This window comes from Protopterus annectens, chromosome 12.part0 (genome assembly GCF_019279795.1).
Source record: "Protopterus annectens isolate FY-2018-M chromosome 12.part0, PAN1.0, whole genome shotgun sequence".
Taxonomy (NCBI): Eukaryota; Metazoa; Chordata; order Ceratodontiformes; family Protopteridae; genus Protopterus; species Protopterus annectens.
The window spans coordinates 949,909,700-949,937,295 of record NC_056746.1 but is presented as its reverse complement, the minus strand read 5'-3'; the positions used below and the strand labels follow the sequence as shown (position 1 = coordinate 949,937,295).

At 40.3% G+C, this 27,596-nt stretch overlaps 1 protein-coding gene across 3 annotated transcripts in view; it reads right to left on the bottom strand.

Moving 5' to 3' along the window:
• The window catches only part of ZNF831 (zinc finger protein 831), a 1,505,884-nt gene that overhangs the window by 585,806 nt on the left and 892,482 nt on the right, over positions 1–27,596 (bottom strand). For all 3 annotated transcript variants that reach the window (XM_044089983.1, XM_044089982.1, XM_044089984.1), the window contains one exon: positions 14,061–18,483. In XM_044089983.1, coding sequence (XP_043945918.1) covers positions 14,061–18,434 — 4,374 coding nt within the window. In that variant the 5' untranslated portion in view covers positions 18,435–18,483. The remainder of the gene's footprint in view (positions 1–14,060; positions 18,484–27,596) is intronic.

Sequence of the window (27,596 nt, the reverse complement as noted above, 5' to 3'; positions counted from 1 at the left end):
ATGTATTTATGCTTTGTTACGTGAAGTGTTTGGCTGGGATGGTGTCCGGAATTTAAGGTGAGTGAGTGTATGTGAGTGTTTTTGTAAGTTGTACGTGTGGGTTAGGGTAAGGAGGTGGAAGTATGAATGTGAGTGTTGGATGTGTTGGTGTTTGTGCATGTGTGATGTTTACGTGTGTGTGTGTGTGTGTGTGTGTGTGTGTGTGTGTGTGTGTGTGAGGGACTGTAGAATGTCTGGGTGTGAGGTTTTTTTTTTTCTGTTTCTGCGATCTCGGAGTTGGTGTATATAAGTAGGAGGGTGTGGGGGCACAACCTCCCACATGGGGGATGCAGGGGATCTTTCCCCCCTTCTTACATGTGTAGGGTTGTGTAGTTGGTGTGATGTGGGTAGAATGGTATGTGTGTTGTGTGGTGTATGGTATGTATATGTTTGCGATTGTATGTTTCGTGCTTTTGGGTTTTGGGATTGTGAGTCGTTCGCCTTTATATTTTCGAGATACTGAAATTCGAGATTTCAATTTTGAGATTATAAAGGGGAACCATATATGTATATATATATATAATATATATATATATATATATCTATATATATATATATATATATATATATATATATATATATATATATATGTATATATATACATATATATATATATATATATAGATATATATTTGTATAGGTATATGTAAATATATATATATATATATATATATATATATATATATATATATATATATATATATATATACAGAGTTATATAAATGGAATAGAAAAGGGAGGAAATAGTTAACATGGGAGTAGAGGCGGTAGAGATACTGGTAGTAGTAGCTGGCACAGGAAAGCTAATAGAGCCCAGTAAGATGAAAGAGGGGCCTAAATTAGAAATAGTGGATTTAGAGCAGTAATGGTGTGGTAAACTGAATCACTGCTTGGGATGAGTAAGTTACACAGGTGTACAGGGTATGTGGAACTAAAGATACTAGACAGTTGGAGATATTGGTTTAGGGTGACATCCTTAAAATGCATAGGTGTATAAAAACTGTTTTAGTATTAACTGAACAGTAGCCTAAACAGGTAGTAGTTTGCCTGATCAGTTGAATCAGGGAAAAGTAACTGAAAGAAGAAAACTCCACAGAAGTTATACTGCCCAGAGACAGCCTACGATGAGAGAAGAGGTAGAGACACCACAGAAGAAATAAAAACAGCACTAAGGATAATGAAGTCAGGGAAAGCAGCAGGCTTGGATGAGGTCACAGCAGATATGATAAAGATGTTGGGTGAAATAGAAGAGAAATGGCACCTGAGGGTACTCATAGCAGTGTGGAGAGAAAGGCATATCCCAGATGACTGGAGAATAAGCATACTAATGCCAGTGTTCAAGAACAAAGGAAACATCCACAACTGTGAGCAGTACAAAGGTATCAACCTCCTGTCACATTGCATGAAAGTTCTAGAGAGGATGACTGACAAACAAATAGACAGAGTAGTAGAAAGTAAGATGGGAGATACAGCACAATTGTTTGCAGTGAGACAGATAGTTGAGAAGAAGGTAGAGATGAGGAAAGAGTCCAACTGGGCATTCCTACATTTGGAGAAAGCATAAAACAAGGTTCCAAGAAAGCTGATTTATGCAGTCCTGCAGTGGTTCAAAATACCAGAAACATTGGTAGAATTAGTGCAAGCTATGTACCAGGACCCAATGACTCAAGTACAAACAGCGTTTGGCCCCAAAGAGGGGTTCCCAGTGGGAGTGGGTGTTTATCAGGATTCAGCTCTGATCCCACTGCTCTTCATACTGGTGAGTATTACATTTGCAAACAGGGTAAAGGGGACAGATCAGCAAAGTTGCTGTAGGCAGATGGTGTGGCATTACAGGCAGACTCTGAGCAAGAACTTCAAAAAAAGGTTAGGGAAGTGGAATGCAAAACTGAAGGCACATGGGATGAAACTGAGTACAAGCAAGAGAAGTAATGGAAGCAAATGGGAAATCAGAAGAAGCTGAGACTTGAGACAGTAGGGAAGATAGTGGAACACGTCAACAGCTTCAAGTATCTGGGAGCGATGGTTGAGGAGAAGGGAAATCTAAATGAAGAGGTCTAAGGTAGAATAAGAGGGACTACAGCCAACTGGTATAGAGTGTCAGGTGTAGTGTATCATAAAGGAATGCCAAAGAAGCTGAAAAGTAAGGTGTACAAGACAGTAGTGTGATCAATACTACTGTATGCTATAGAAACCTGGGCAGTAAAGGCAAAACACTTGAGGAAGCTAGAGGTGATGGAAATTATGTGCCTGAGAAGGGTGGTAGGATGCACTCTGTGGAACAGACAAATAAATGAGGACATAGCAGAAGCCAAAGTAACTCCAATTGCAGAAAAGATCAGAACAGATTATGGTGGTTAGGGCACATGTGCAGAAATCAGAAAACAATCTGGTGAAGAAGATTTCGAGGAAACGGGGGCATCCAGTAAAGACGTGGATGGATTGTATCACAGAATGTTAGTGAAAGTCAAGCATGACAGTCATAGAAGACAATCTGGTGAAGAAGATCTGGGACAGAAAGAAAGAAGAAAATACAATGGAGCCAATAGCTGTAAACCAAATTTCTTTACTGGTGCTTCTGGTACTTCGGCTGAATGACATCAAGAATAACTTAAAGCACCACTTCAGCTCAGTAACTTACAGTGCTGTTCTATTCACATGATAATTCACAATTAGTTAATTATACCACCACTTCAGCTCAGTAACGTACAGTGCTGTTCCAATCACATGATAATTAACAATTAGTTAATTATACCACCACTTCAGCTCAGTAACTTACAGAGCTGTTCCAATCACATGATAATTCACAATTAGTTAATTATACCATCACTTCAGCTCAGTAAATTACAGTGCTGTTTCAATCACATGATAATTCACAATTAGTTAATTATACCACCACTTCAGCTCAGTAACTTACAGTGCTGTTCCAATCACACGATAATTCACAATTAGTTAATTATACCACCACTTCAGCTCAGTAACTTACAGAGCTGTTCCAATCACATGATAATTCACAATTAGTTAATTATACCACCACTTCAGCTCAGTAACTTACAGTGCTGTTCCAATCGCATGATAATTCACAATTAGTTAATTATACCACCACTTCAGCTCAGTAACTTACAGAGCTGTTCCAATCACATGATAATTCACAATTAGTTAATTATACCACCACTTCAGCTCAGTAACTTACAGAGCTGTTCCAATCACATGATAATTCACAATTAGTTAATTATACCACCACTTCAGCTCAGTAACTTACAGTGCTGTTCCAATCACATGATAATTCACAATTAGTTAATTATACCACCACTTCAGCTCAGTAAATTACAGTGCTGTTCCAATCGCATGAAAATTCAAATTAGTAAATTATACCACCACTTCAGCTCAGTAAATTGCAGTGCTGTTCCAATCGCATGATAATTCACAGTTAGTTAATTATACCACCACTTCAGCTCAGTAAATTACAGTGCTGTTCCAATCACATGATAATTCACAATAAGTTAATTATACCACCACTTCAGCTCAGTAACTTACAGTGCTGTTCCAATCACATGATAATTCACAATTAGTTAATTATACCACCACTTCAGCTCAGTAACTTAGAGTTCTGTTCCAATCACATGATAATTCACAATTAGTTAATTATACCACCACTTCAGCTCAGTAACTTACCATGCTGTTCCAAACACATGATAATTTACAATTAGTTAATTATACCACTTCAGCTCAGTAAATTACCGTGCTGCTCCAATCACATAATAATTCACAATTAGTTAATTATACCACCACTCCAGCTCAGTAACTTACAGTGCTGTTCCAATCACATGACACAATTAGTTAATTATACCACCACTTCAGCTCAGGAAATTACAGTGCTGTTCCAATCACACGATAATTCACAATTAGTTTATACCACCACTTAATCTTAGGAAATTACAGTGCTGTTCCAATCACACAATAATTCACAATTAGTTAATTATACCACCACTTCAGCTCAGGAAATTACAGTGCTGTTCCAATCACAAGATAATTCACAATTAGTTAATTAGACCACCACTTCAGCTCAGGAAATAACAGTGCTGTTCCAATCACACGATAATTCACAATTAGTTAATTATACCACCACTTCAGCTCAGTAAATTACAGTGCTGTTCCAATCACACGATAATTCACAATTAGTTAATTATACCACCACTTCAGCTCAGTAAATTACAGTGCTGTTCCAATCACACAATAATTCACAATTAGTTAATTATGCCACCACTTCAGCTCAGTAAATTACAGTGCTGTTCCAATCACACGATAATTCACAATTAATTATACCACCACTTCAGCTCAGTAACTTACAGTGCTGTTCCAATCACACGATAATTCCCAATTAGTTAATTATACCACCACTTCAGCTCAGTAAATTACAGTGCTGTTCCAATCACATGATAATTCACAATTAGTTAATTATACCACCACTTCAGCTCAGTAACTTACAGTGCTGTTCCAATCACATGATAATTCACAATTAGTTAATTATACCACCACTTCAGCTCAGTAAATTACAGTGCTGTTCCAATCACACGATAATTCCCAATTAGTTAATTATACTACCACTTCAGCTCAGTAAATTACAGTGCTGTTCCAATCACACGATAATTCACAATTAGTTAATTATATCACCACTTCAGCTCAGTAAATTACAGTGCTGTTCCAATCACATGATAATTTACAATTAGTTAATTATACCACCACTTCAGCTCAATAAATTACAGTGCTGTTCCAATCACATGATAATTCACAATTAGTTAATTATACCACCACTTCAGCTCAGTAACTTACAGTGCTGTTCCAATCACATGATAATTCACAATTAGTTAATTATACCACCACTTCAGCTCAGTACCTTACAGTGCTGTTCCAATCGCATGATAATGCACAATTATTTAATTATACCACCACTTCAGCTCAGTAAATTACTGTACTGTTCCAATCACATGATAATTCACAATTAGTTAATTATACCACCACTTCAGCTCAGTAACTTACAGTGATGTTCCAATCACATGATAATTCACAATTAGTTAATTATACCACCACCAGCTCAGTAACTTACAGTGATGTTCCAATGACATGATAATTCACAATTAGTTAATTATACCACCCCTTCAGCTCAGGAAATTACAGTGCTGTTCCAATCACACGATAATTCACAATTAGTTAATTATACCACCACTTCAGCTCAGGAAATTACAGTGCTGTTCCAATCACATGATAATTCACAATTAGTTAATTATACCACCACTTCAGCTCAGTAAATTACAGTGCTGTTCCAATCACATGATAATTCACAATTAGTTAGTTATACCACCACTTCAGCTCAGTAAATTACAGTGCTGTTCCAATCACATGATAATTCACAATTAGTTAATTATACCACCACTTCAGCTCAGTAAATTACAGCGCTGTTCCAATCACATGATAATTCACAATTAGTTAATTATACCACCACTTCAGCTCAGTAAATTACAGCGCTGTTCCAATCACATGATAATTCGCAATTAGTTAATTATACCACCACTTCAGCTCAGTAACTTACAGTGATGTTCCAATCACATGATAATTCACAATTAATTAATTATACCACCACTTCAGCTCAGTAACTTACAGTGATGTTCCAATCACATGATAATTCACAATTAGTTAATTATACCACCCCTTCAGCTCAGGAAATTACAGTGCTGTTCCAATCACACGATAATTAACAATTAGTTAATTATACCACCACTTCATCTCAGGAAATTACAGTGCTGTTCCAATCACACGATAATTCACAATTAGTTAATTATACCACCACTTCAGCTCAGGAAATTACAGTGCTGTTCCAATCACACGATAATTCACAATTAGTTAATTATACCACCACTTCAGCTCAGGAAATTACAGTGCTGTTCCAATCACATGATAATTCACAATTAGTTAATTATACCACCACTTCAGCTCAGGAAATTACAGTGCTGTTCCAATCACACGATAATTCACAATTAGTTAATTATACCACCACTTCAGCTCAGGAAATTACAGTGCTGTTCCAATCACACGATATTTCACAATTAGTTAATTATAACACCACTTCAGCTCAGGAAATTACAGTGCTGTTCCAATCACATGATAATTCACAATTATAGGTTCATAGGTTGGTACTAGGCTATCGGCCCTAGGGCCTATGCAAGCCTAGTCATAACAATTCCCTGGATATTTCTTCCCACAATATTTACTTCTCCAGGCCCCTGTCTAGCAGGGTGACTGACATGATCCCTGGGGTGAATTTCCTATCTCCCATCCAATCATCAAGGTTCCTTTTGAAGAGGGCCAATGAGGCGCTCTGCTTGATATGTATGGGCAGTCTATTCCAGAGTATGGGGAGTCTCTGGGTCAGGAACCTATCCCTCCAGCATGTTTTGTTCATTGTGATGACAAGGTTTAGATCCCTAGAGCGTGTGGCTCTGAGGATTGGGATTTCTTTAAGTGGAGCATGTCCAACAGCTCAGGATTTGACATGGCCTTGTATGTTAAGCAGAGATCGCCTCTGAGTAGACGATATGCCACAGAGTACAGCTGGAGTTTTTTTAGATGGTCAGTATATGGCATCTGCTTTAGGCCTGTGATTATTTTAGTGAGGTATTTCTGTGGCCTCTCCAGCTGTTGCAGATGTCTTCTGAAGTACATACCAAATGGGGCATTATACTCTATAATGGGTCTAATGAGGGATGAGTACAGTGGGACAATGACCTCCTTTTTTCTGGATGAAAAGCCCTTAGTGATGAGGTGTGCCACATAGAAGGATTTCCTGACTGTTGTTGCAATGTGGTTATCGAAAGTGAGACCACTGTCCACCTGTGTCCCTAAGTCTCTCATCACATTTTCGATGTTTAGTATCCTGCCACCTATGTGGTAATTCATGGGTACATGTTTTTTTCCAAAGGGGATAACTATACATTTCTTGGCATTAAGTTTGAGCTCATGGCTCTGGCACCAGGCATCTGTTTCTGTAAGGCCCTTTTGTAGAATATCCACATCATTTGGGGATTCAATAATGGCTCCCAGTTTGCAGTCATCTGCAAACTTTGTTAGCCAGAGTCCCTTAGTGTTGGCCTGTACTTCAGATTAGTAGATGCCAAACAAGAGTGGTCCCAGGACTGAACCCTGAGGTACTCCACTTGTCACTTGTCTGGAGCTGGATTTGGAGTCGGCTACTTTTACTGTCTGGGTTCTGTCAGTAAGCCAGTTAGCAACCCATCGAGTGATGTAGGAATTTATGCCCAGCTTAGTAAGTTTATCTATGATTACAGAGTGGGGGATGGTGTCAAAGGCCTTGGCGAGGTCCAGATAGGCTGTGTGGACTGCCTTACCCTCGTCCACAGCTCTGGAGACTGATTCGAAGAAGTCAATCAGATTCAGAAGACAAGATCGGCCCTTCACAAACCCAAACTGGGTGGGGTCCAGTGTTTGAAGGTTGCCAATGTCTTTGTTTATAAGTTCCATGATAATGCGTTCCATGCCCTTGCAAATCAGGCTTGTCAGACTGATGGGACGGTAGTTCCCGGGATCCAAGGTGGATCCTCCCTTGTGAAGTGGGATAACTGTAGCTGTGCGTCACTCAGTGGGCACGAAGCCTGAGGTGAGGCTATGATTAAACATGACACTTAGGTGAGGTGCCAATTCATTTTGTAGTTCATGTAGTACACAGCCTGGGATGTCATCTGGTCCCATGGATGCTGTATTCTTAGCTTTGGAGAGTGCGGTTTCTACCTGTGTGGCCGTGATTATCGGAATTTGGCAATCTTTTGGTATTGAGATGGGCCCTTTAGGGGGTGAGAGGGGGGTGAAGTTGGCACTAAATCGGTCTGCCAGGATATTGGCAATATCCTTGGGATCAGTATATTTAATGCCATTCTGTTGTAACTCAGAGCAGATCTGAGCATTGCCATTTAGATTCTGGACATAACTATAGCATGCCTTATGGTTGTCTTTGGAATCTTTGGCAATTTTTTTTCGTAACTAGCTTTTGAGGATTTTATGAGGGCTCTCAGCTTCTTACTGAGGCTGGTGAGGGAGTTTTTTGCATCCTGGGATTTTCCTCTTTTTTTGCAACAGTTTCTTCCTTCTGTTGTATAGTTTGCTTATAGCAGGGGACCACCAGATTGGCTTCCTTTTTTTTGGAGAAGAGCATCTTGGTTCTATTTGGGATGGCACGATTCATGCACAAGTGGATGTGCTCGTACAGTGCCTTAGTGTAGGATTCTGCAGTCAAACTTCCAGATCCCGTCTGTGTGGGTGTTGTGAAGTTTGTCACTTCTGACTTCAGTAGCTTGAACTTGGCTTTGGAGAAGTTTTTTAAGGAAGATTCCTTACTGGGGGTGGGGGGGTGGGGGTGGGATGTGGATGTCAAGGGTGATTTGCTTATGGTCAGACCTGACCAATGAGGGGGTGACCACTGGTGTGGAGCATCTATCTCCCATGTTGGTAATGACCAGGTCTAGGATATTGGAGCCCCTGGTAGGACAATGGATTAGTTGATCCAGGGAGTTGGAATTTATGAATTCCAATAACTGTTGGGAAAAGGAGTTGGTACCTGAGTAGTTTTTCCAATTAATGGCAGAGTAGTTGAAATCACCCGTTATTAGGGTCTTTGGTTGTATCTTAATATTTTCCAGTATGTTTAGAAAGGTGTAGTGAGAATCTTGGGGCATAGTTGGGGATCTGTAGCAAGTTACAGTTTGGATTGCAGTCGTACCTAGTGTTAGTTGCACCTGGAGAATTTCAGATGCATTGTGTTGGGCAACTAATCTGGCGGTGTGAATATCCTTGGTGAATATGGACACTCCTCCACCTTTAGTGTTTCGGTCCTGGTTTAAGAATTGTAGCCTGGTATTGCAGGGGTGCTCTCTGGAGCCTTGAACCAGGTCTCAGTTACTGCACAGATATCGATGTTCGCCATTTTTAGGAGTGCCTCGAGAGAGTGCATTTTGAGGTTTAGACTTCTAGCATTGAGTAGCATTATAGTACACTACATTAGTTAATTATACCACCACTTCAGCTCAGGAAATTACAGTGCTGTTCCATTCACACGATAATTCACAATTAGTTAATTATACCACCACTTCAGCTTAGTAAATTACAGTGCTGTTCCAATCACACGATAATTCACAATTAGTTAATTATACCACCACTTCAGCTCAGTAAATTACAGTGCTGTTCCAATCACATGATAATTCACAATTAGTTAATTAACACTAACTAGCAAACAGACAAACCCTTAAGGCCTCAAACACTGTCACAAAAGTAAGTGCATATCCGAAATACAATAAAAAATGCCAACGGTAAATTCACATATTTTGACATATACTTATTAAATGCTTAACATTTCATTAAAAATCATACATGAATATTAAATATCAAATGTTTAAATTTACTTCTATAGTCATGACTCTGGGTTGTAGAGTGCTGAAATTCAAAATAAATCTACTTTCCATCTTAAATAGACTGGCAGTAAAATCTACCCCATAACTACTAAAGAAAAAGCTAGCATCAGATTCCCCATGAGCTTTATAAAAGTGTTCAGCAACTGGATTGTCAAAATTAAGATTTCTAATATCCCCTAGATGCTCAGAAATTCTAATTTTAACCATCTGTTTAGTTTATTGTATGTACCACTTAGTGGGAGTGCAACCATATCCTACAACATATACTACCCCAGAAGAAGTGCGCGAAAATCTATCCATAGCACAAAAAAGCCTCCCATTTAGTTTTGTGCCTGAGATATTCTTCATCCTTACACAGACTTTAAATCTACAACAGGGGAAAGATCCTACTGATACTGACCCCCCCCCCACCCTTTTTGAATTTACTAATTATTTTAAGTTCAAAAACCTTCTTTATGATTTGAAGGTCAATTTGGAGTGTATTTTACAGACAGGAAGAAAGCAAGAGAAAATGAGGGCATCCAGCAAAGAGGTGGATGGATTGTATCAGAGAAGATCTGTGAAAGTCAGGCATGAATGTGGTAGAAGGCAGGAGTGTAAGAATCAAGAGAGATGGCAGCAGTTGACTTAATACTCCAACGCCATGTAGAAAATGAGAAAATGGGGTTGGTGATGATGAAGTAACTGCTAGTACAGAGAAGCAATGGCTAGTAGGGTGTGGTCTGAGAGAAGGGATATGTAGGGAAGGACTGGCTCTGGCTTTGTTTCTTAGGTTACAGGTTTGGGTGGCAGTTAAAAGTTTGAAAGAGAGAAGAGAGAAGATGTCTAGTTTGAGTATTTTGAAGCGTAAGGAACCAAAAAGTAGATTTGACCTAGCCTGTACTGGAAGCCACTTAGCTTTTGAAAGTGTAAGGCAGATGGTGTTCATTCCATGGGGAGTTAAATATGAACTGACATATTTTATTGAAGAGGTTCTGAAGGGTGGCATCGCAATATTTCTGACAGAGGTAGATGCAAACAAGGGAAGGTAATACTCAAGTTGAACAGGGAGGATATTTGAGGAACTGAAGTATTTTGTTGTCCCAGGAAAGCTGTTGATCTTGGATCTCAACCTTTCTATGTGCTCACAGAAGTTTAGTGATTGGTATAGCTTGATCCCCAAATATCTAAAGGAGGTGTTCTTTTCAAAGGGATTGTTACTACAATCAAGGATTTAAAAGGATTGAGGGATCTGAATAATCTTTTATGGGAGCCAAATAACACAGACTTTGTTTTTTGGCACTGAGCAGTAATTTCTTAGAGTTTCGACAGGGCTGTAACTGAAGAAGGGCCTTTTGACATTAAGTGTCATTTGTACGATGTGAAGGATCAGACGTATAGATGGCCTTATCATCTACATAAAGAAATTGTGGTGAATGGGACAGGTCTAGTGAAAGTTTGTTGATGAAGTCTGCGAAAAGAATACGTGCTAGAATAGAGCCTTGCAGGACTCCAAAGTGAATGAAGGAACTGATGGAAAGACTAAGTCCTATTTATACCTGGAATTAACACTTGGATAGAAAGTCTTTGAACACAGCAGTGGCATCAAGGCTGATCAACTGTCTTGCAGATGGAGAAGTCAAACTGGCTGACTATGTCAAAGGCACTGATTAAGTTAATTAATTAAGCACCGTTAATTTGTATTAGTTAAGGTGTTATTAGAGTCCATATTGCAGTCATTGTGCTCCTACCAGTTCAGTATCCATGATGTTTGATGAAGATCTAATGGTATTTTTGGAAGTAAGTGATAAGATGGTTGCGTATGATTTTTTTTTTTTTGGGAATGTTATCGGTGGTGGGTAGGATGGAGATGGGTCGTGAATGACTACTAGAAGAGATCTTGCTTTCTTTTGGTACTGATCTGACAAACTGAGGATTTCCAAATATTTGTTATTTTATTATTGCTGAAGCAAAGGTTGTAAATGTGCTTAACAGGGGTGGTGATGACATTTTTGCACTGGTACAAGAACCAAGGGCAGATATTGTCAGGTCAAGGTGGTGAGTTCATACAAATCTATTCAAGTACAGGTGAAATTTGATTAGAGGTTATTTTTGAGAAGTAAAATAGTAAAATGAAATTGGCAGGGAGGGTTGTTGGGTTGTCTTTGTTCTGTGGCTGCATTTTGGGTAGGTGACGATGTGGGAAAGCTTAAGAATTCTCTGAGGAAATTAGAAGGTAAAAGATTACCAGATGGGCAGGGTATATATCCTAGACAAGATAATTCATTCAGGGAGGATCTTTCTGTTAGTTTGTTTTATATATACATATTATTCTTACAGCCAGTTCAGTGCCATTGGGGCCAATGAGTTTTCTGGCAAATGATAGATACAGGACCCAAAAGGTTGCTAGTCCACCACAGAGTTAAGAACAGTTTAGCATCTCCAGTTAATCGTCTTGTATTTGTTTGGCATGTGAAAGTAAATTGGAGACTCTAGCAGAAAACCATGCAGACTTGGCTAGAGCACAAAAACACAAAGAGTATCCCAACCAAGAGCTGTAGCATGGGCTTAAGTACTGGGAAAGTTCATAGTTTTGCCAATGTGCAGCTCAGATTAGGTTCACATAAAATTTAGTAAGACTTACTCCTACCCATGCATTATTCTCTGTGTGTAATAAAAAGAAGTACAATGTTTTACAGTTCAATACATTTCTTTAATTTATCAAGCATTGCCTCATTAGTACTTACCACTTCTGATATGCCTACATAGAGACAACAGTCACAGTGGAACAACCAGCATGTCAGTTTTGCTAGTTGAAAAAATCAAGATATTCAGAATAGGAAAATAATGAGAGAGAAATATGTTCATATTAAAAACAATAAAAATGCTTTTTGGGGTAACATAAATGGGGCAAGTTGGCCTAAGCATACTTTAATTAATCTTTGTATACTCTTTTTAGCTGCCTAGTGTAATAGTAGGGTCATAATGTAAGTAACGTTATTCAGGAGACTGCTTTAGTAACTGGACGTTGGTTGGGGAGGATGCTAAGGATTCCAGGGGATGTTCTCCTTTTGCTCCTCCTGCTTCTCAAAGGAGGTATGTCCATTGCACTGCTGTACAGCCATGAACTCTGCTCATTATTAGTAGACTGCAAAAAATAAATAAATAAACAAACATGGATTTCCTCTACTGAGGTCACAGTGATCACCATGATTAGCTGACTGAAGGCTTATTTGCTAAAACTATTCTAATGTGAAAGTGTGAAGAACATGTTTTTATGCTGCAGCTTAGATTTGCTGAGTAATCTAAGGTAACAGTGTGAGCAGAAGACACCATAGTACACTGCTTGTTTCCTGTTTCGACATGGTCACTCGATGGGTGTAGAAGTGGATAACCTTGTAGAGATGAAGCAGAGTGAGATGACATTCTCTTGTAAGTTCTGTACACTCATATATTCTCCCTTCCAGCTGCCTGATCATGCAGCCACTTGCTTGGATTTATAAAATGGAGGAGAACTCATGTATTTTGTAGTAAGAAACATGGAACACATGAAGGGTGGTCTGTTGTGGAGGAAAACGTTTACTGCTTCACAACAGGAAGAATGAACCCTATGTAGGCAGCTTGGCTGTGGGAGAAAATTCATACTCCTTATAATAAAGAACATGGGATATCTGTAATGAATTACCCTGTGTTTGAAAACTCTTACACTTCACTTAAGCATGGGTCACCTGTAAGGAGCTCTGTTCTGGAGAAGAGCTGCTATACTCTTCACAGCAGGAAACATTGAGTACCTGTAGGGAGTTCTCCGTTCAGGTAAAACTCTTTGACACTTCACCTTAAAAAGCATAAGGTATTATAAGGAGCTTTGTTCTGTTGGAGGTCTCTTATACACTTCACAGTAAGACGCATGGAGCACCTATACAGAGCTCTTCTGCAGAGAAAAACTCAGACAGTAAGAAGCATGAGGCACTTATAAGAATATATGTTTTGGGGGATCTCTTACCTCATCTTACAATTTCACCTTCAGAAATATGGGGCAACTGTAAGGCTCTCTCTTGTGGTTGAGTACTTTTATACATTTCACTATAAGAAATGTAACTATGGGGAAAAACCCATATGCTGTTAACAGTAAAAAGCATGGGACACTAGCAGGAAGCTAAGACATTCCATAGTAAGAAACATGGGGCACCTATAGGGTGTTCTTCTCTGGGATGGAATTAATACATTTCACAGTGGGAGCATGATGCACCTCTGAGGAGTTGTGTATGAGAAAAAAACTGTTGCAGATTTCACAATAAGTAGCATGGTGTAACAGCAGAGGTCTCCTTTTTGAGGGATAAAATATTACTCCAATCTAAATAAGAATAATGAGACATTTGCCATGACACTGGCAAACTGTTGAGTGCTTCACACTGAGTATGAATTAATGCCCATGATTCTCTTTATTAAAATGGGATGGCTTTGCAGATGAGGGAGGCACTAAGATCATTATTCTGCTATTTCATTGTACATACATTGTGCTATAGATATAAAGTAATAATGCACACAACAAACAGTATACAGTACCTTCTCTCTATCTGCTGTCCATGTGATGGAAGAATCCATAGTTTTTAATCCTGCAGTAGTTGTAATTGTGCAAGCTGTACTTTCAGAAGTCTTCCTTAAACCAGTAAATGCAATCTCATACTGTGATGGCATTATGGTCTCACTCACCCTTTCACTGAAAGTGTGAAGGGAAAAATATGCAGAGTTTTTTGTTTCTTTTTGTTCAGTAGGTAAAGGCAAGCTTCTCTTTAGACAGCACCATGTAAGACTAGGCTCCCCATTTGTGCAAGCAAAACATACTTTTGTTGTAGTCGCACATGATGCACTCAAAGGCTGCAATGTCACGCTGTGTGACCGAGAGTTGCTTGTTACACTTTCTGCACCTAACTTTACACCAGTCTGAGAATAAAAGGACCTGAGAGGTTCAAAGTCACTACTGGGAGGTGAAGGTACTTTGGTGGCAGAGTCCATACATGATTTGAAAGTCTCTGGGTGGCATGTAGTGGAGTCTGTACATGTCACAATAATACTGTCTGAAACACATTTAAACTGACACAAGTGTTCGCCGCTAAAGGTGTCCAGATGATACTGACTTCCCTGTACAGGCTGTGAAGCTCCTTGGAAAAAAGGGCAGAACTCAGAGGAATTTCGTTTAAGATGATGTGATGGGCAAAATGTTGTTTCTTGGTTAGAGGAATTTCGTTTAAGATGATGTGATGGGCACAATATTGTTTCTTGGTTAATGTAGTCGGTGTGCCCTTTGTTGAAGGAAGACAACGATTCTTCAAAAGGAGAATTTACTGGAAAAATTGGAGTACATCGTAAGTTCTGAGATGGGCAGCTAATAATAGATGATATTGAGAATTTACCTCGGTAAGCAACACAAGTGCTGGTTAAATGACTTCCTACATCAGCAATAAAACAGCTGCTGCATTCTCTGGCTTTCTGTTCTGGTTTAAACTGGGCCCCAGTTTTAAAATTACCCTCATTATCTCTCCCTGTTTCTTGAATCCATGCCTGTGATTGACAACTAGAGACTGAGTTTTCAAAAACATGTGCTGTGGCAGTAGTTGAAGTTTGGATTCCAGAATTTTCTGGCATCAAAGCTGACTGCTCCAAGTGAGAATTAATTTGTCTGTCTTTTACGGAACATTTTTTGTCAGGTAACTTAAGCTGATATTTAGGGGCAAATGCATTGTGCTGTGTGTTAGGGGTTGCATATGTTTCCCAGGCCTGACCTCTTGCACACATTACCTGTTTGTGTAACACCTGGCTGTTTGATGCCTTGATAAAATGTTTTACTATAGTGGTAGATGAATCAGCTGAGAGATGGTTTGGCTTATTTTCTTGTACTTTGTAGCTTTGTGAAATCTTGTGTGAATCAGATTCATTGCATTTCAATAAATTGTTTTTATTCTTGTGAATGGCATGGCCCTTGATGGCAGAGTATCCCAGTGTTGCAGACATGTTTGACTCTGGAATCAGTGCATTCAAAGACTGGTTGCATTTTGTTTCTTTTACAACTATCTTCTCAACAGTGTTCACTTGTTCACTCTTTTCAGTGAACTGGGTTAATTCACCTGAATCATAAGAAGCATGTATTTTTTTCATATCTTCTTCATTAAAATGGTTTGTCTGTTTATGAGGATCTGTTTCATCAAAGTAATCTTCAGAATTACTGCTGGGATAATGTGAAAGGACATTAAACTCCAGCGTACTAGATGCCTGAGGCAGTCTTTTAGTTAGTTGCTTATTTTCTTCAACTTTCAGCTTCTTCCTTTCTGATAACTCTTCTGATGCTAATGGGGCCGTCATACTGCCTTGATTCTGCAACTGCATTACTGATTGTGCTGCTAGATCATTTTGAAACTTGTTATTCTGGGTAACTGTAGGCTCCAAAATGAGAATATTTGGTTGCCGAACCAACCGTGGGTGTGGTAAATTAGCTTTGACTTGAGAAGGATGACCTGATTGAATTCTAGATACAGTTACTGAGCTAGCAGACAGCTGAGGCTGTAATTTCAAGGTTTTGTTGTTACTGTGAAATCGCTCTCCTTTCTCTTCTGAATCTGTCTCTGTCAGAATGGCACTAGCATTACTCTTAGATGACACAACAATAACTGCGCGATCCTCAAACTCCTTCTTTGATATTGCAGGCTGCAATGAAGGAATGCTTGTCTCTGCAGAAATACCATTGCTGTTTTGGCTCGGAGGAGATTGCGATGTTCTCTCATTACTGATGTTTTGCTTCTTTGAGTTGCTTAGTGGAAAATGCAGAGGTGTCATAACTACAGGTAAACAGTCACAGCTGCAAGTAACTGTGGTCTTAAGCTCTTCTGATGTAGAGAGACTGTCACATTTATCTTCAATTTTTTCATATGTTTGTGAAGGCAAAGATACAGAATCACTGTCTTTCATAATTTTGTGCTTGAGTTTTTTTGCAGTTTCACTGTTTTTCATTTTCTGGTATATTTTTTTAAAACTTTCATTGCCATACATTAACCACTTATCCTGAGAAAACATTTTTTGCTTCCTTTGACTATATTTTACAGTAACATTTCGGCACTTTGTATTTGGCACATTGGTTTCAGATGCTCCAGAGGATATACTTCCATCAGGCTGAGAAACACCACCACCATTGTTGCTGGTTAGTAAATCATCTATGGCTATCTGTCTGACCAGTCCTCGGTGATGGGAGGCATGAATATCAACTGACTTAGTGGTTAGACTGGTAATGGTACTTGTAGGGCTCATACAATGTGAGGGTATACTATGAAAAGGGTGAGCTGAGCTGTTTATTTTACCTTGTACAATATTATGTCTTTCATTAAATGATACAGAATTGCTCCTTCTTATGGAACTACTCTCCATGTTGCTAGAAAACTGGGTCGGTACAGAATAAAATACTGCTTTTGATTTTTCTGTGATTTGACTTGTAGATTTTGTTAAACTTAGGGATGGGTTTACCTTTCTACTTGGATCAAGAGTCTTAATATCAAAATGAAATGAGTCTTTGTATGTATAAGGCATTGGCAAGTCAATACTTCCCTGCTTTGAAAGAATTGTCTTTCTAGGTCTCACATTTTCTAGCTGCTTGTCATCAACTACTGCTTTATTATCAGAGATCAGTTTTGAAATGTGCTCCTCAAGCTTTTTCTTTTCAGCTGAAATTGTTGTTCTTTTGCCACTGAACTCAGATTCTACTTTGCTGAATGCAGAACTGCTGCTCCTAAGACTAGGTGTTTTTTCTGGCTCTGACTCTGAGCTATGTCCCTGCAAACTTTGGAAGGGACTTGAACACCATGGCTGCTGTTCTGCACTGTCAGAGTGGGAAAGGTATCCAGAATCTGTGCTTTCACATTTCCTTGGACTAGAATCTGACGATTTATGATGCCACTGTTTTCCAGAATAAGTTGCCTGTTGTCTTTGTAACTGAATGTGCTTGTTTGTTGATGGTGTTTTCTGTTCTTCTGTTACTTTCTTTGGGCTAATAATTGGTGGTAGAGCAGATGCAGGACAGATGTTTGGTGAGCCAGGATTTTTCTGTATCAGATATGTATTTTCTGTGTGCAGTTCACCATCTTTGGATGCAAGTTCTTGGTCTTCATCTCTAGGCAGAGTACATGTTTGCCAAATCTCTTGTAAGTTCTTTTCTGAGCCTGGAATAAGGGGACAGGTCTTGGAGTTATCCTTCTCTTTGCCAATTCCAGCAGCATCCTGTTGCTCACTCAGTAATGTTTCACTTTCATCCAGGACACTGGAATTCTCTGATTCTGATGACAGTCGAGCATTGTTGACATGTGTCTGTGTTCTTCTGTGCTTGTACAAATTGCTTTGTGTTTTAAATGCAATATTACAAGTGGTGCATGGAAAGGGTCTTTCACCGGTGTGAGACCTGATATGTTTTTGCAGGACACTGGGCTTCTGGCAGTCCCTCCCACAATGTTTACAGGTATATTTCCCTGCATTAGTTGATTTTGAATGAGCTGTAACAACTCCATTTGCATTGAGCCCTGTTTCTGGCACAACAGGCAAAGTTCCAACAATATTCAGTGTTACAGTTTGCCCTCCTTGCTTTTGAGTCAGAGTCTGAGTGTGGCCTATACTTTCAGAATGCAGCAGGGGTGTTACAATAACAGATGACCCACTGCTTAGACCCAAGTTACTCCTGTCACTCTGCAGCTGTTGATTTGGTGGAAAAGAAGGAGGCTGAACAACGTGAAGCAGTGGCAAGGTAAGTGTTTTCACAAACACCGTCTGAGTTGGTTGTTCAGTCTGTAAAATGATGGTACTTGGATTAGTGTCTGATAGCTGCACCACACTACCTGGGACAGACTGAAAATAAGGGACTCCACTTGATGGTATGGATGGATTTTCCTGCATCTTAGTCTCCATCTTGAATTGCTGCCATCTGCTTTGCTGAGTTTAGCCATCCACCTGTTACCTGGAAAAAAGGAATACATTACAAAAGTAATAATGCAAGCAATTAATAACAGCATATAAAACCCAGGTCATAAGTCTATGTATAAATAAAACATTAAATACAAAACTGTTACGTGCAAATTGATAATGTGACATCACTGGGAGCTTGAAAATGAAACATAAGGAGCTGTTGATATCTCATACTTAGCACTAGAAATGTGTTTACCTTAGCATTGTATCACAAGAGAAAAATCATGTGAGGTTATAAATAGTAGTCAGGTTCATCTACTATGCTCCTAGCCACATATTATTGATTATTAACAATCACCACATTGCTTATGACCGTAGGAGAAGGCTTAAAAGAAATGAACTGTATTCAAATGCTGTGAATTCTTGCTGTACAGAATAAGTAAAACTACTTATCTGACAACAAGCATTCTGAGTTCCACAAACTCACATAGTAGAGTAATATATGAGTAATCATGCACAACAAGGCATCTGAGCTTTCCATATGCTTCTGAAGATAACAGGGGGATCAAGTTATCCTTTATAAAGAAATCTAAAGATTAATCAAATATGTTTTTGAGAGTATTAAACCTTACCAGGTCAAAACTTCCTAAACACAACTTACTAAGTCATGATATCCTGAAAAAGGACCTAAAACCTATGTTGAAGATTGTGCTTCCATACCCTAATCTACTTAAATTTTTTTAAATATTTTAATCAGAGGTCGTACAGAGTACAGATGTGTCAGAAATTTACCAGAATTGTAGATGTTTGAGTAGATCACTGTTGCAATACTGAGTGCTTCAAATTCCTGCTCACAGGAATCCATGTTTGACCCAAATTCCAGATAATTTCACCCTCCCCCAGCCAGCTGATACCCTCTCTGAATGAAGCCAGGGCATCTGTGGTACTAAGAAGTCATCATCCGGCACTATCTTCATTCAGGTCCTGCTTGCCAAGGTAACCAAAGGTACTATTATCCTGCAGGCTAACAAAATCTAGCTTATGCTAGGGCAATGGCTAAACATAGCGGGAGAGTGTGTAGTATAGAACAAGGATGAAGGTCATGATGCCCACCATAACCCACTGGTGTCACCAGAAGAAGAAGAAGAAGAGGAAAGTGGGTAGGAGGGGGGAGGGGAAGAGGTACCGCAACAGTGATCTACTCAAACATCTACAATTATAGAAGTTTCTGACACAAATATACTACTTTCTTCATATTTACTGTTGCAGTACTGTCTTGGGAAGACTTTCAAAATCATATCAGAGGGGTTTTGGTATGCATTTGAAGTTGGAGAAACAAGGCTCAGCAGGATAGCAAAGGCAAAGACAGGTCTGGCTCTGGAGGTAGTTCTAAGGTTATACTACTTTGTAAAGTTGTGTATAGAGGACCAAGTATCTGATAAAAGAATAGACTGTGCAGAGAGGCACCCTAAAAGAAAATTGTGGTGGCTGCTTTTTGCCCTGATGGAATGAGCCCTAATGGTCATTTGTACTTGTTTTCCATGATGAGAGTAACAGAAAGCAATGTGATAAAATCCATTTAGAAATGATTTTCATACTCACGAGTCTCCTTTCCTTACCCTGTGCAAATAAGAGCACGAGTTGGTCTACTCTGTTAGGGGAACTTTGTCTTGAGCAAATAGAACCTCCAAAGTATGGAGGATCCTCTCCTGCTAACTTTGTGGATTTGGGAAGAAGGTTGGAAGGTGAATGGTCTGGCTGAATAAGAGCTCTGATTCAACCTTGGACATAAAGGATGGGTTTGTTCTGAGGATGACCCTGTCTTTATGAAAGATCAGGAAAGGTTCCTTAAGCATGAGTGCTTGCAGTTCAGAGATATATATCTATCTATATCTGGGCGGCGCAGTGGTGCAGCGGTTAATGCTGTCGCCTCACAGCAAGAGGTTCTCCGGTTTGATTCTCGGCTGGGGTGCCTTCTGTGTGGAGTTTGCATGTTCTCCCTGCATTCGCATGGGTTTCCTCCGGGTACTCCGGTTTCCTCCCACATTCTAAAGACATGCTGCTGGAGCATTTCTCCCCGGGCCTCCACTGAAAACAGGATCTGTGGAACCTAGTTGGACTTTCCCGGTCAACAAATGTAAAATAAAATAAAATAAAATTTAAAAAAAATTAAAAATAGTGGAAGCCAAGGCCAGTAAAAGTGTTGTTTTCTAGGTGAGCATTTTTACTGGAGCAGAGCCAGCTGACTGAAAAGGGAGGAAAATTGAGCTTCTCCAAGACAAAATTAAGGTCCCAAGCAGAAATAGGGACCTTTCTGGGAGCACTGGAAGCTCTGTGCTATAAAATTCCTTTCAGAAATTGTTTCAAAAGAGGATGGGATTAGCCAGGAGGAGACATGTGGCATGCATGTGGAAATGGTAGTGGAATGTACTTTCATGGAGAAACAAAATAAATCTTTCTTGTATAGTGAAGACAGGTATTCCAAAATCTGTGCTAAGCTCCCTGAGTTTGGATGGCTCTCCTTTGACTGGCACCAAAGAGAAAACCATTTCCTCCTAGTAAGTTATGACTTCAAGTACTTGGTTTTCCGACTTCCTTCAAAACTGAGACCACATCTTCTGCAAATAAATTTCTGGTAGTGATTAATAACAGATCATTCAGCTTGTGAAGTTCAGTATTTTGAGATCTGGGTAAATGACAGAACTTTTGCTCTGTGAGGGAAGGTCCACACACAGAGGCAGAAGCTTGTTTTTCTCACCACTGAGAGCTAGTGGGTGGAAAAACAATTGCAGTCTAGGCCAGTGAAGTGCAATCGTGATCATGTTTGACCTATCTTCCTAGACTTTATGAGGTAGCCTGGAGATAAGGGGTAATGCAGGTAAAACATAAAGGAGGAATACTTTCCAGGAGAAGAATAAGGCATATGTCTTCCAAGCCTCCCTCTGATGTGTTCTGGTGCAGAACTGTCTGAGCTGTCTGTTCTGGATGGATGCAAACAGGACCACCTCTGGTACACTCAGCTCATGTAATATGCCAGAATTTTATTTTACCCTGGAATGTAATAGGCAATGGGAATCAGCTGCAGCTCCTGAGCCAGGTCCCAGAATTCCATAGCTAGCCTGTATAGGAAGTATGAATGGGTCCCTCCATGATTGTTTATATAGGACATGATTGTAGTATTGTCTGTCAAGATTTTTGAGGGATCTGCTATAAGGGCATCTTCAAAAGCACTCACTGCCAGAATAACTGCTTTAATTTCTTATGTTTATGTGTTGTTTTGCCATGCTCTTGTTCCAAGATCCTTGCATTGTTAGATTTGCTAGGTGAGTATCTCATGCTAGGACTGAACTGTCTGTGGTCAGTATTTGGTAGGCCTCTTGAATGTTAAAATTTGCACCTAGCTTTTTTGAGATGCTTTGTTCACACCATAAACTTTCCCTTTTAAAGCAGGATAAGGGGTGCAGATACCGCTTGAGGTTGTTGGTGCTGGGATCAGTATTTGTTAGATACCATTGTAATTTCTCATGTGTAGCTTTGCTAGGTGAACGATCAGAATTCAAGATGTCATAAGGCCCAGTAGCCTGAGGAAGTCCTTTAGCTGAACTAGCATCCTTGCCACACAGCCATTGGAAGTAAGCTTGTCCTGAGGCAGAAAGGCTTTCTGTTGGTCAAAGTCCAACACTGATCCCAGGAAAGTAACCTGTGTGGCAGGACATTGTAGAATTTTTGAATGCTGAGGTTTATACTTATTGTCTGTAAACATTCTATAGTGATCTGCATTGCTCTTTGGAGCTCTTCTTGGGATGCTGCTTGGATCAGACAGACACCCAAAAAGGGTAAATGTGAACCTCTTTACTCATGCAAAAGGCAATGATTGGTACCAGAAGTTTGGTCAAGACTCTAACAGCAGTAGATAAAACAAATAGTGAGGCAAAAAATTTTAACCTCCTATGTTCCTGTGTAATACAGATGTAAAGATATGCATTTTTACGCCCAAAATGGGTCTCCAAGACCCCTCTTTCCTGGCAACAGGGAAGAGTCGAGAGCAAAACCCTGTGCCTGCCTGTTTGGGTGGAATTGGCTGAATGCATCCTTTCTGCAAAAGGTTTTGAATTTGACTGGGTAGCAGATCACTTTGCTGTTTGTGAAGTGTAAGAATCCTTAAGAATGGGGACTCCTCTATAGCTGTAAGAAATAGCCATTTCTGATTGTTTGGAGTACCCATTTTTCTTGGGTAACTTATTGTCAAGCTAAGTATAAGAGAAAAACCCTTCTACTTATGTTCTGTGAGGTGATGGGAGCATGGTGGGTGGGGTGGGACATTGAGAGTAGGTGACACGAAAGTGCTTGTAAGAGTCATAGCTGCTCCCAACTGGGTCCAAAATCTCGAACCGTGCAACTCTAGTCTGGGAGTTATGTTGCCACTTTTTCTGAAACTTGGACTTTCCCCCCTGTGCTGCTTGGGTTTTTCCTGAGGAGAGGGAAAAGGCCAAGGTTGGTAGGATAGTTCCTATTATATATAGGTAGCGGGGAAAGGTAGAGATCTTTGACAGGCTTCATTGTCTTTCCTTTTGCCCCAGTTTCTGGAACACTTTTTCTACAGGGATTCCAAAGAAAAACTCCTTGTTCAAGGGTATATAAAGAGTTTTGCTTTAACATGTTCTGAAAAGAGGTTGGTTCCTCAGATAGCCATGTCTCTTGGTCATTAGACACTGAAGCTTCTGTCCTGCATGATGCACCAAGTGCATCATAGCCAGATCCGAGTGATTATCTAGACACCTGGAGACCAACACTGGACAATTCCTGGATGACCCACTTGATGCTCTTATCCTAAATTCCCTCTGCCTTGCTTTTTTTTTATTTATTCCTGAATAGACTCAATGTATTTCAGCCTGGCAGCTGAGAGCTCTCATGTCCAGAGTAGCAGAAGTGTAGGTTTTCTTGCCAAAGAAGTCTACAATTCTGCTTTCCTTTCATTTAGCAAGGGGTTTTTGGAAGCAGGCTCAGTATTTGCTTTATTAGACTCCAGAGACAACACAGCTAGGTCCACCATAGGGTTATTTTAAAGGTGGTTATAGGTGTCCAGCACCCTGTAGAAGCAATCTGATTTCCTTGGAGTAGGGGATAGGGAATCAGACTGCAATAATATCTCATCAAACACATAATCCAGGACAGCATGCACTGGAGGGATTGCCTTCTGTTATTGCTCCGAGCCTGGGAGAACTTTCTTCACTCACACGTGAAGGACTCTTTCATTCTGTGTAGTGTATCTACAAACAAAAGTTCATCAGGAGATAAAGCTAAGCACAATGTGCCTTTAGAATCAGAGTGAAGGTATTGGTGTAGGGAAAGATGGCCGACATAAGCCAATTCTTCTTCATCAAAATAATAGGAATCAGAGTCCCTCTCTGGGGAGATGGTTACCCTTCAAAATATCGAATAATTACATTACCGAATCCCACTTCATCAAGCCTGACTTCATCAAATCTTCATTATATCGAACTCCCAGAACAATGAAGATGAACCCCAGGAAAGGAACCACTTGGCCACCATGATGAACTTTGCCCTTCCTCCACTATAGTGTGATCTTGGAGTTGGTATATTTAGTTGGGGGGGTGTGGGGTATTTTGTTTTGATTTTTCCTATTTTGTTTTGGTGGTTGAGTGGTTCCTTTCCCAGGGTTTATCTTTGTTGTTCCAGGAGTTCAGTATAATGAAGATTCAATGACGTCAGTGTCAATGAAGTGGGATTCCATAATGTGAGTATTCGCTGTTTTGAAGTAGACCTGGGGAGATGTGCCTTTTCCTTTACCCAGGGGAAGTTCTTGCCTCAGAATGAATTTATAAAATCCATGAACTCCTCAGCCAGTTTGAAAAGGTCCTGGGATTTGGCCTGGGTTGAAAGTTGCCAAAGACACTGACAATGAATGCTGAGACAATTCCAGATGCTGCTTCAGATTAAGGCAATTGGCTATCAATCTAGCAGACAACAAGGCTTCAGGATGTAGTTGAGTGGATGTAGCCTCAGACTGGGACCCTTGTAGTCAGATAGATTCCTCTATCACCCTCATGAACCAAAGCAGATTCATCAAAAGCCAGAGCTGATGCTCATTCAGTTCTAGCTGGTAAAGACATGGAAGGACCTGATGACATGGTGACCACCATAGGGGTTATGCCGGAGGTCTTTTGCCTAGCAATTGCTGATATTTGGGGTTGCAAATACATCTCATCTGAATCAACAGTCATGAAGTGGGATGCAAAGTCGGGCACCGCTAGACTGTTAATAGCCTCCCTGACCTTGTTTTCCTTTTCTTGCTTCTCCTTGCATTTCTGAGGGATGTCAAGCTGTGGACTGAATGATGGCATGCCTTGACCCAGCAATATCTTTGAACAGGGATTGTTGAAGGGAGCTGCCCAATGTCTGATAGTCCTTTTATTGAAAAACTGCAAAACTAACAACTGGAAACATTGTGATCTGGGTGTAAACAAAAAAGGCAGTAAGAGTGAAAGTCCTTGTTGGAATTGCTTTCCACATAAGAAGCAATTATTAACCATCAATGAAATCAAGTATGCAGATTAAACAATATAAAGAAGATTCTACAACTTGGTACCTAGCTTTTCCCCCCAAGAGTTCTGGTCTTCAGACCTAATCAACAGACAGACATACAAAGCAACTGACATTGTTTTGCATCAGTCTACGCATAAAGAGAGAGAGAAAGAAAGAAATAACTGAAGTTAGAGCCAGCTGATAACACCTTTGTACCACAGATGTCTTGATGTTAACCAGGGGATGCATTTGCTGGCTGTGAAGGGTGAAATTCTTTGATATTTGGGCTAACCACTGACTCCTGTAAGCAGGAATTCCCAAGACTTAGTACCACTCTACTTAAATATTTTTTAATCAGGGGGTACACAAATACGTTCTGATAACTTCTCATTCTGTTACAAGTTCTTTTCTTTTTTTTGTTTTGTTTTGTTCTTTCTGCCCCCCACAATTGGCATAATGGTTAAGGTCTTCACCACCCATGCACAAGGTACAAGGTTCGATCCTGACCTCTGACCAATGACTGTCTGGAGTTGACAAGTTCTTCCTGTGTCTCTGTGGGGTTCCTCCCACCTCTGAAAAACATGCTGAGTGTTTCCATCAAATACTCATCAATGAATAGAGCTGTGGGAAGCAGCACAAACTCTATATGGTGCCCTATAGTGGGACAAGTTGCACAGACCAACTGCTTTGGGGCATCTACTGTGGTTCACAATATCCTCAAAATAGGAGAACATGGATCACAGACTCCACAACATGGCAGGGCTAGCCACTTGATGGTGTAAAATATGGCTCTAGGTGATTTGGTCATGTTGACTAAAGTCGCCAAATGGGCTTGGATAGTAGTGGTGATAGTGGGTTGAGGACCCGGCCTACTCTGACGTATGCCAGGGACTCATGCTAGGGAGGGGTGTATGTGCCTTATTGGCCAGTGTGTGCCTGCCATAAAGGCCAGCAGCCCTGGGTCAATAAGCAACTACTGGCTGACCGGTGTCTAGTTGCCCAGCCTGGGTTACCTGGGATAGTTCTGTTGAGTGAAAGTTGGACGTAACAACCTGCCAAACATGAACTAAGAATTGCTGCACTTAAACTGATGGGACACAGCTTGGGATGACAAGATGATACAGAGGAGGCTGGACATCCAATGTATCTAAGAGACAAGATGGAAGGGCAGTGCAGCAAAGCCACTTGGCTCAGAGTCTACTACTCAGGAGTGGGGCAGGCTAGAAATGCTGTGGGAATTGTGGTGAGAGAGAGGCTTCAGAAGGCAGTGAGGGATATCATCAGAATTAGTGACAGACTCATGACAATCAGGCAGTTTTCGTAATCTCAGCATATGCCCCACAGCAGTGTTGTGATAGTGAGTGCATTCAGACAGTAGTTGCAGCATCTTCTATATAAAGCAGGACAACATGAATTGGTGATGATAATGGGTGACTTGAATTCACATATGGGGACAGACAAAGCAGGATACAATGACTGCGTGGGTCCACATGGTGGGGCAACAGGCCAAGTCTAGACTTCTGTCTATCAAACGGCTTGATAGTAGCCATGGTTCAGAAAGAGAGATCACAAGATTCACATACAAGAGTGGTCAATAGAAAAGACTGACCAGGCTAGGAAGGAATACTGGTTGGGTTGGCTAACAAAGAAGTTAAGTTGCAATAGCAAAGAATAGGGAATCAGAAGCACTCTACCAACTTCTGGAAAGTGACTCATTAAGTGGCACAAAGAAACTCTATCAAGTTGCAAGGCAAGGACAGAAAGATAAACTAGATAGATAAACACCCTTTGGATGCCAGCAACAACCTGCTCACCAGTCCATAGAACATCAAAGGCAGATGGAAGGAGTATTTCCAGCAACTTCTGAATGAAGAAAACCCCACAGAAGCTGTACTGCTCCAGAAACAGCCTACAATGAGAGAAGAAGAGAAGCCTACCCTAGAAGAAGTAAGAACAGCACTAAGGAAAATGAAGTCAGGGAAAGCAGTAGGTTCAGATGAGGTCATAGCAGATATGATAAAGATGCTGGGTGAGATAGGGGACAAGTGGCTTCTGAGGGTACACATAGCAGTCTGGAGAGAAAGGCATATCCCAGATGACTGGTGAATAAGCATACTTGTGCCAGTGTACAAAAACAAAGGGGACATCCACAACTGTGGGCAATAGAGAGGAATAAAAATTTTGATCAAATTGCATGAAAGTTCTAGAGAGGGTGATTGATAAATGGATATGCGGCGTAGTAGAATGTAAGATGGGAGGTGAGCAGTTTGGATTCTGATCAGGATGCAGCACAACTGACCCGATGTTTGCAGTGAGACAGATAGTTGATAAGAAGCTAGAGATGAGGAAAGAGTCCAACTGGGCATTCCTAGACTTGGAGAAGCCATATGACAAGGTCCCAAGAAAGTTGATCTGGGCAGTTCTTTGAAGTCTCAGAAACATTGGTAGAATTAGTACAGGCTATGTACAAGGACCCTGTGGCTCAAGTACGAGCAGTGTTTAGCTTCAGAGAGGGGTTCCCAGTGGGAGTGGGAGTGAGTGTACACCAGAGTTCAGCCCACTGCTGTTCATTCTGGTGATGGACTATATTAGCAAACAGGTTGGAGGGGACAGATCAAC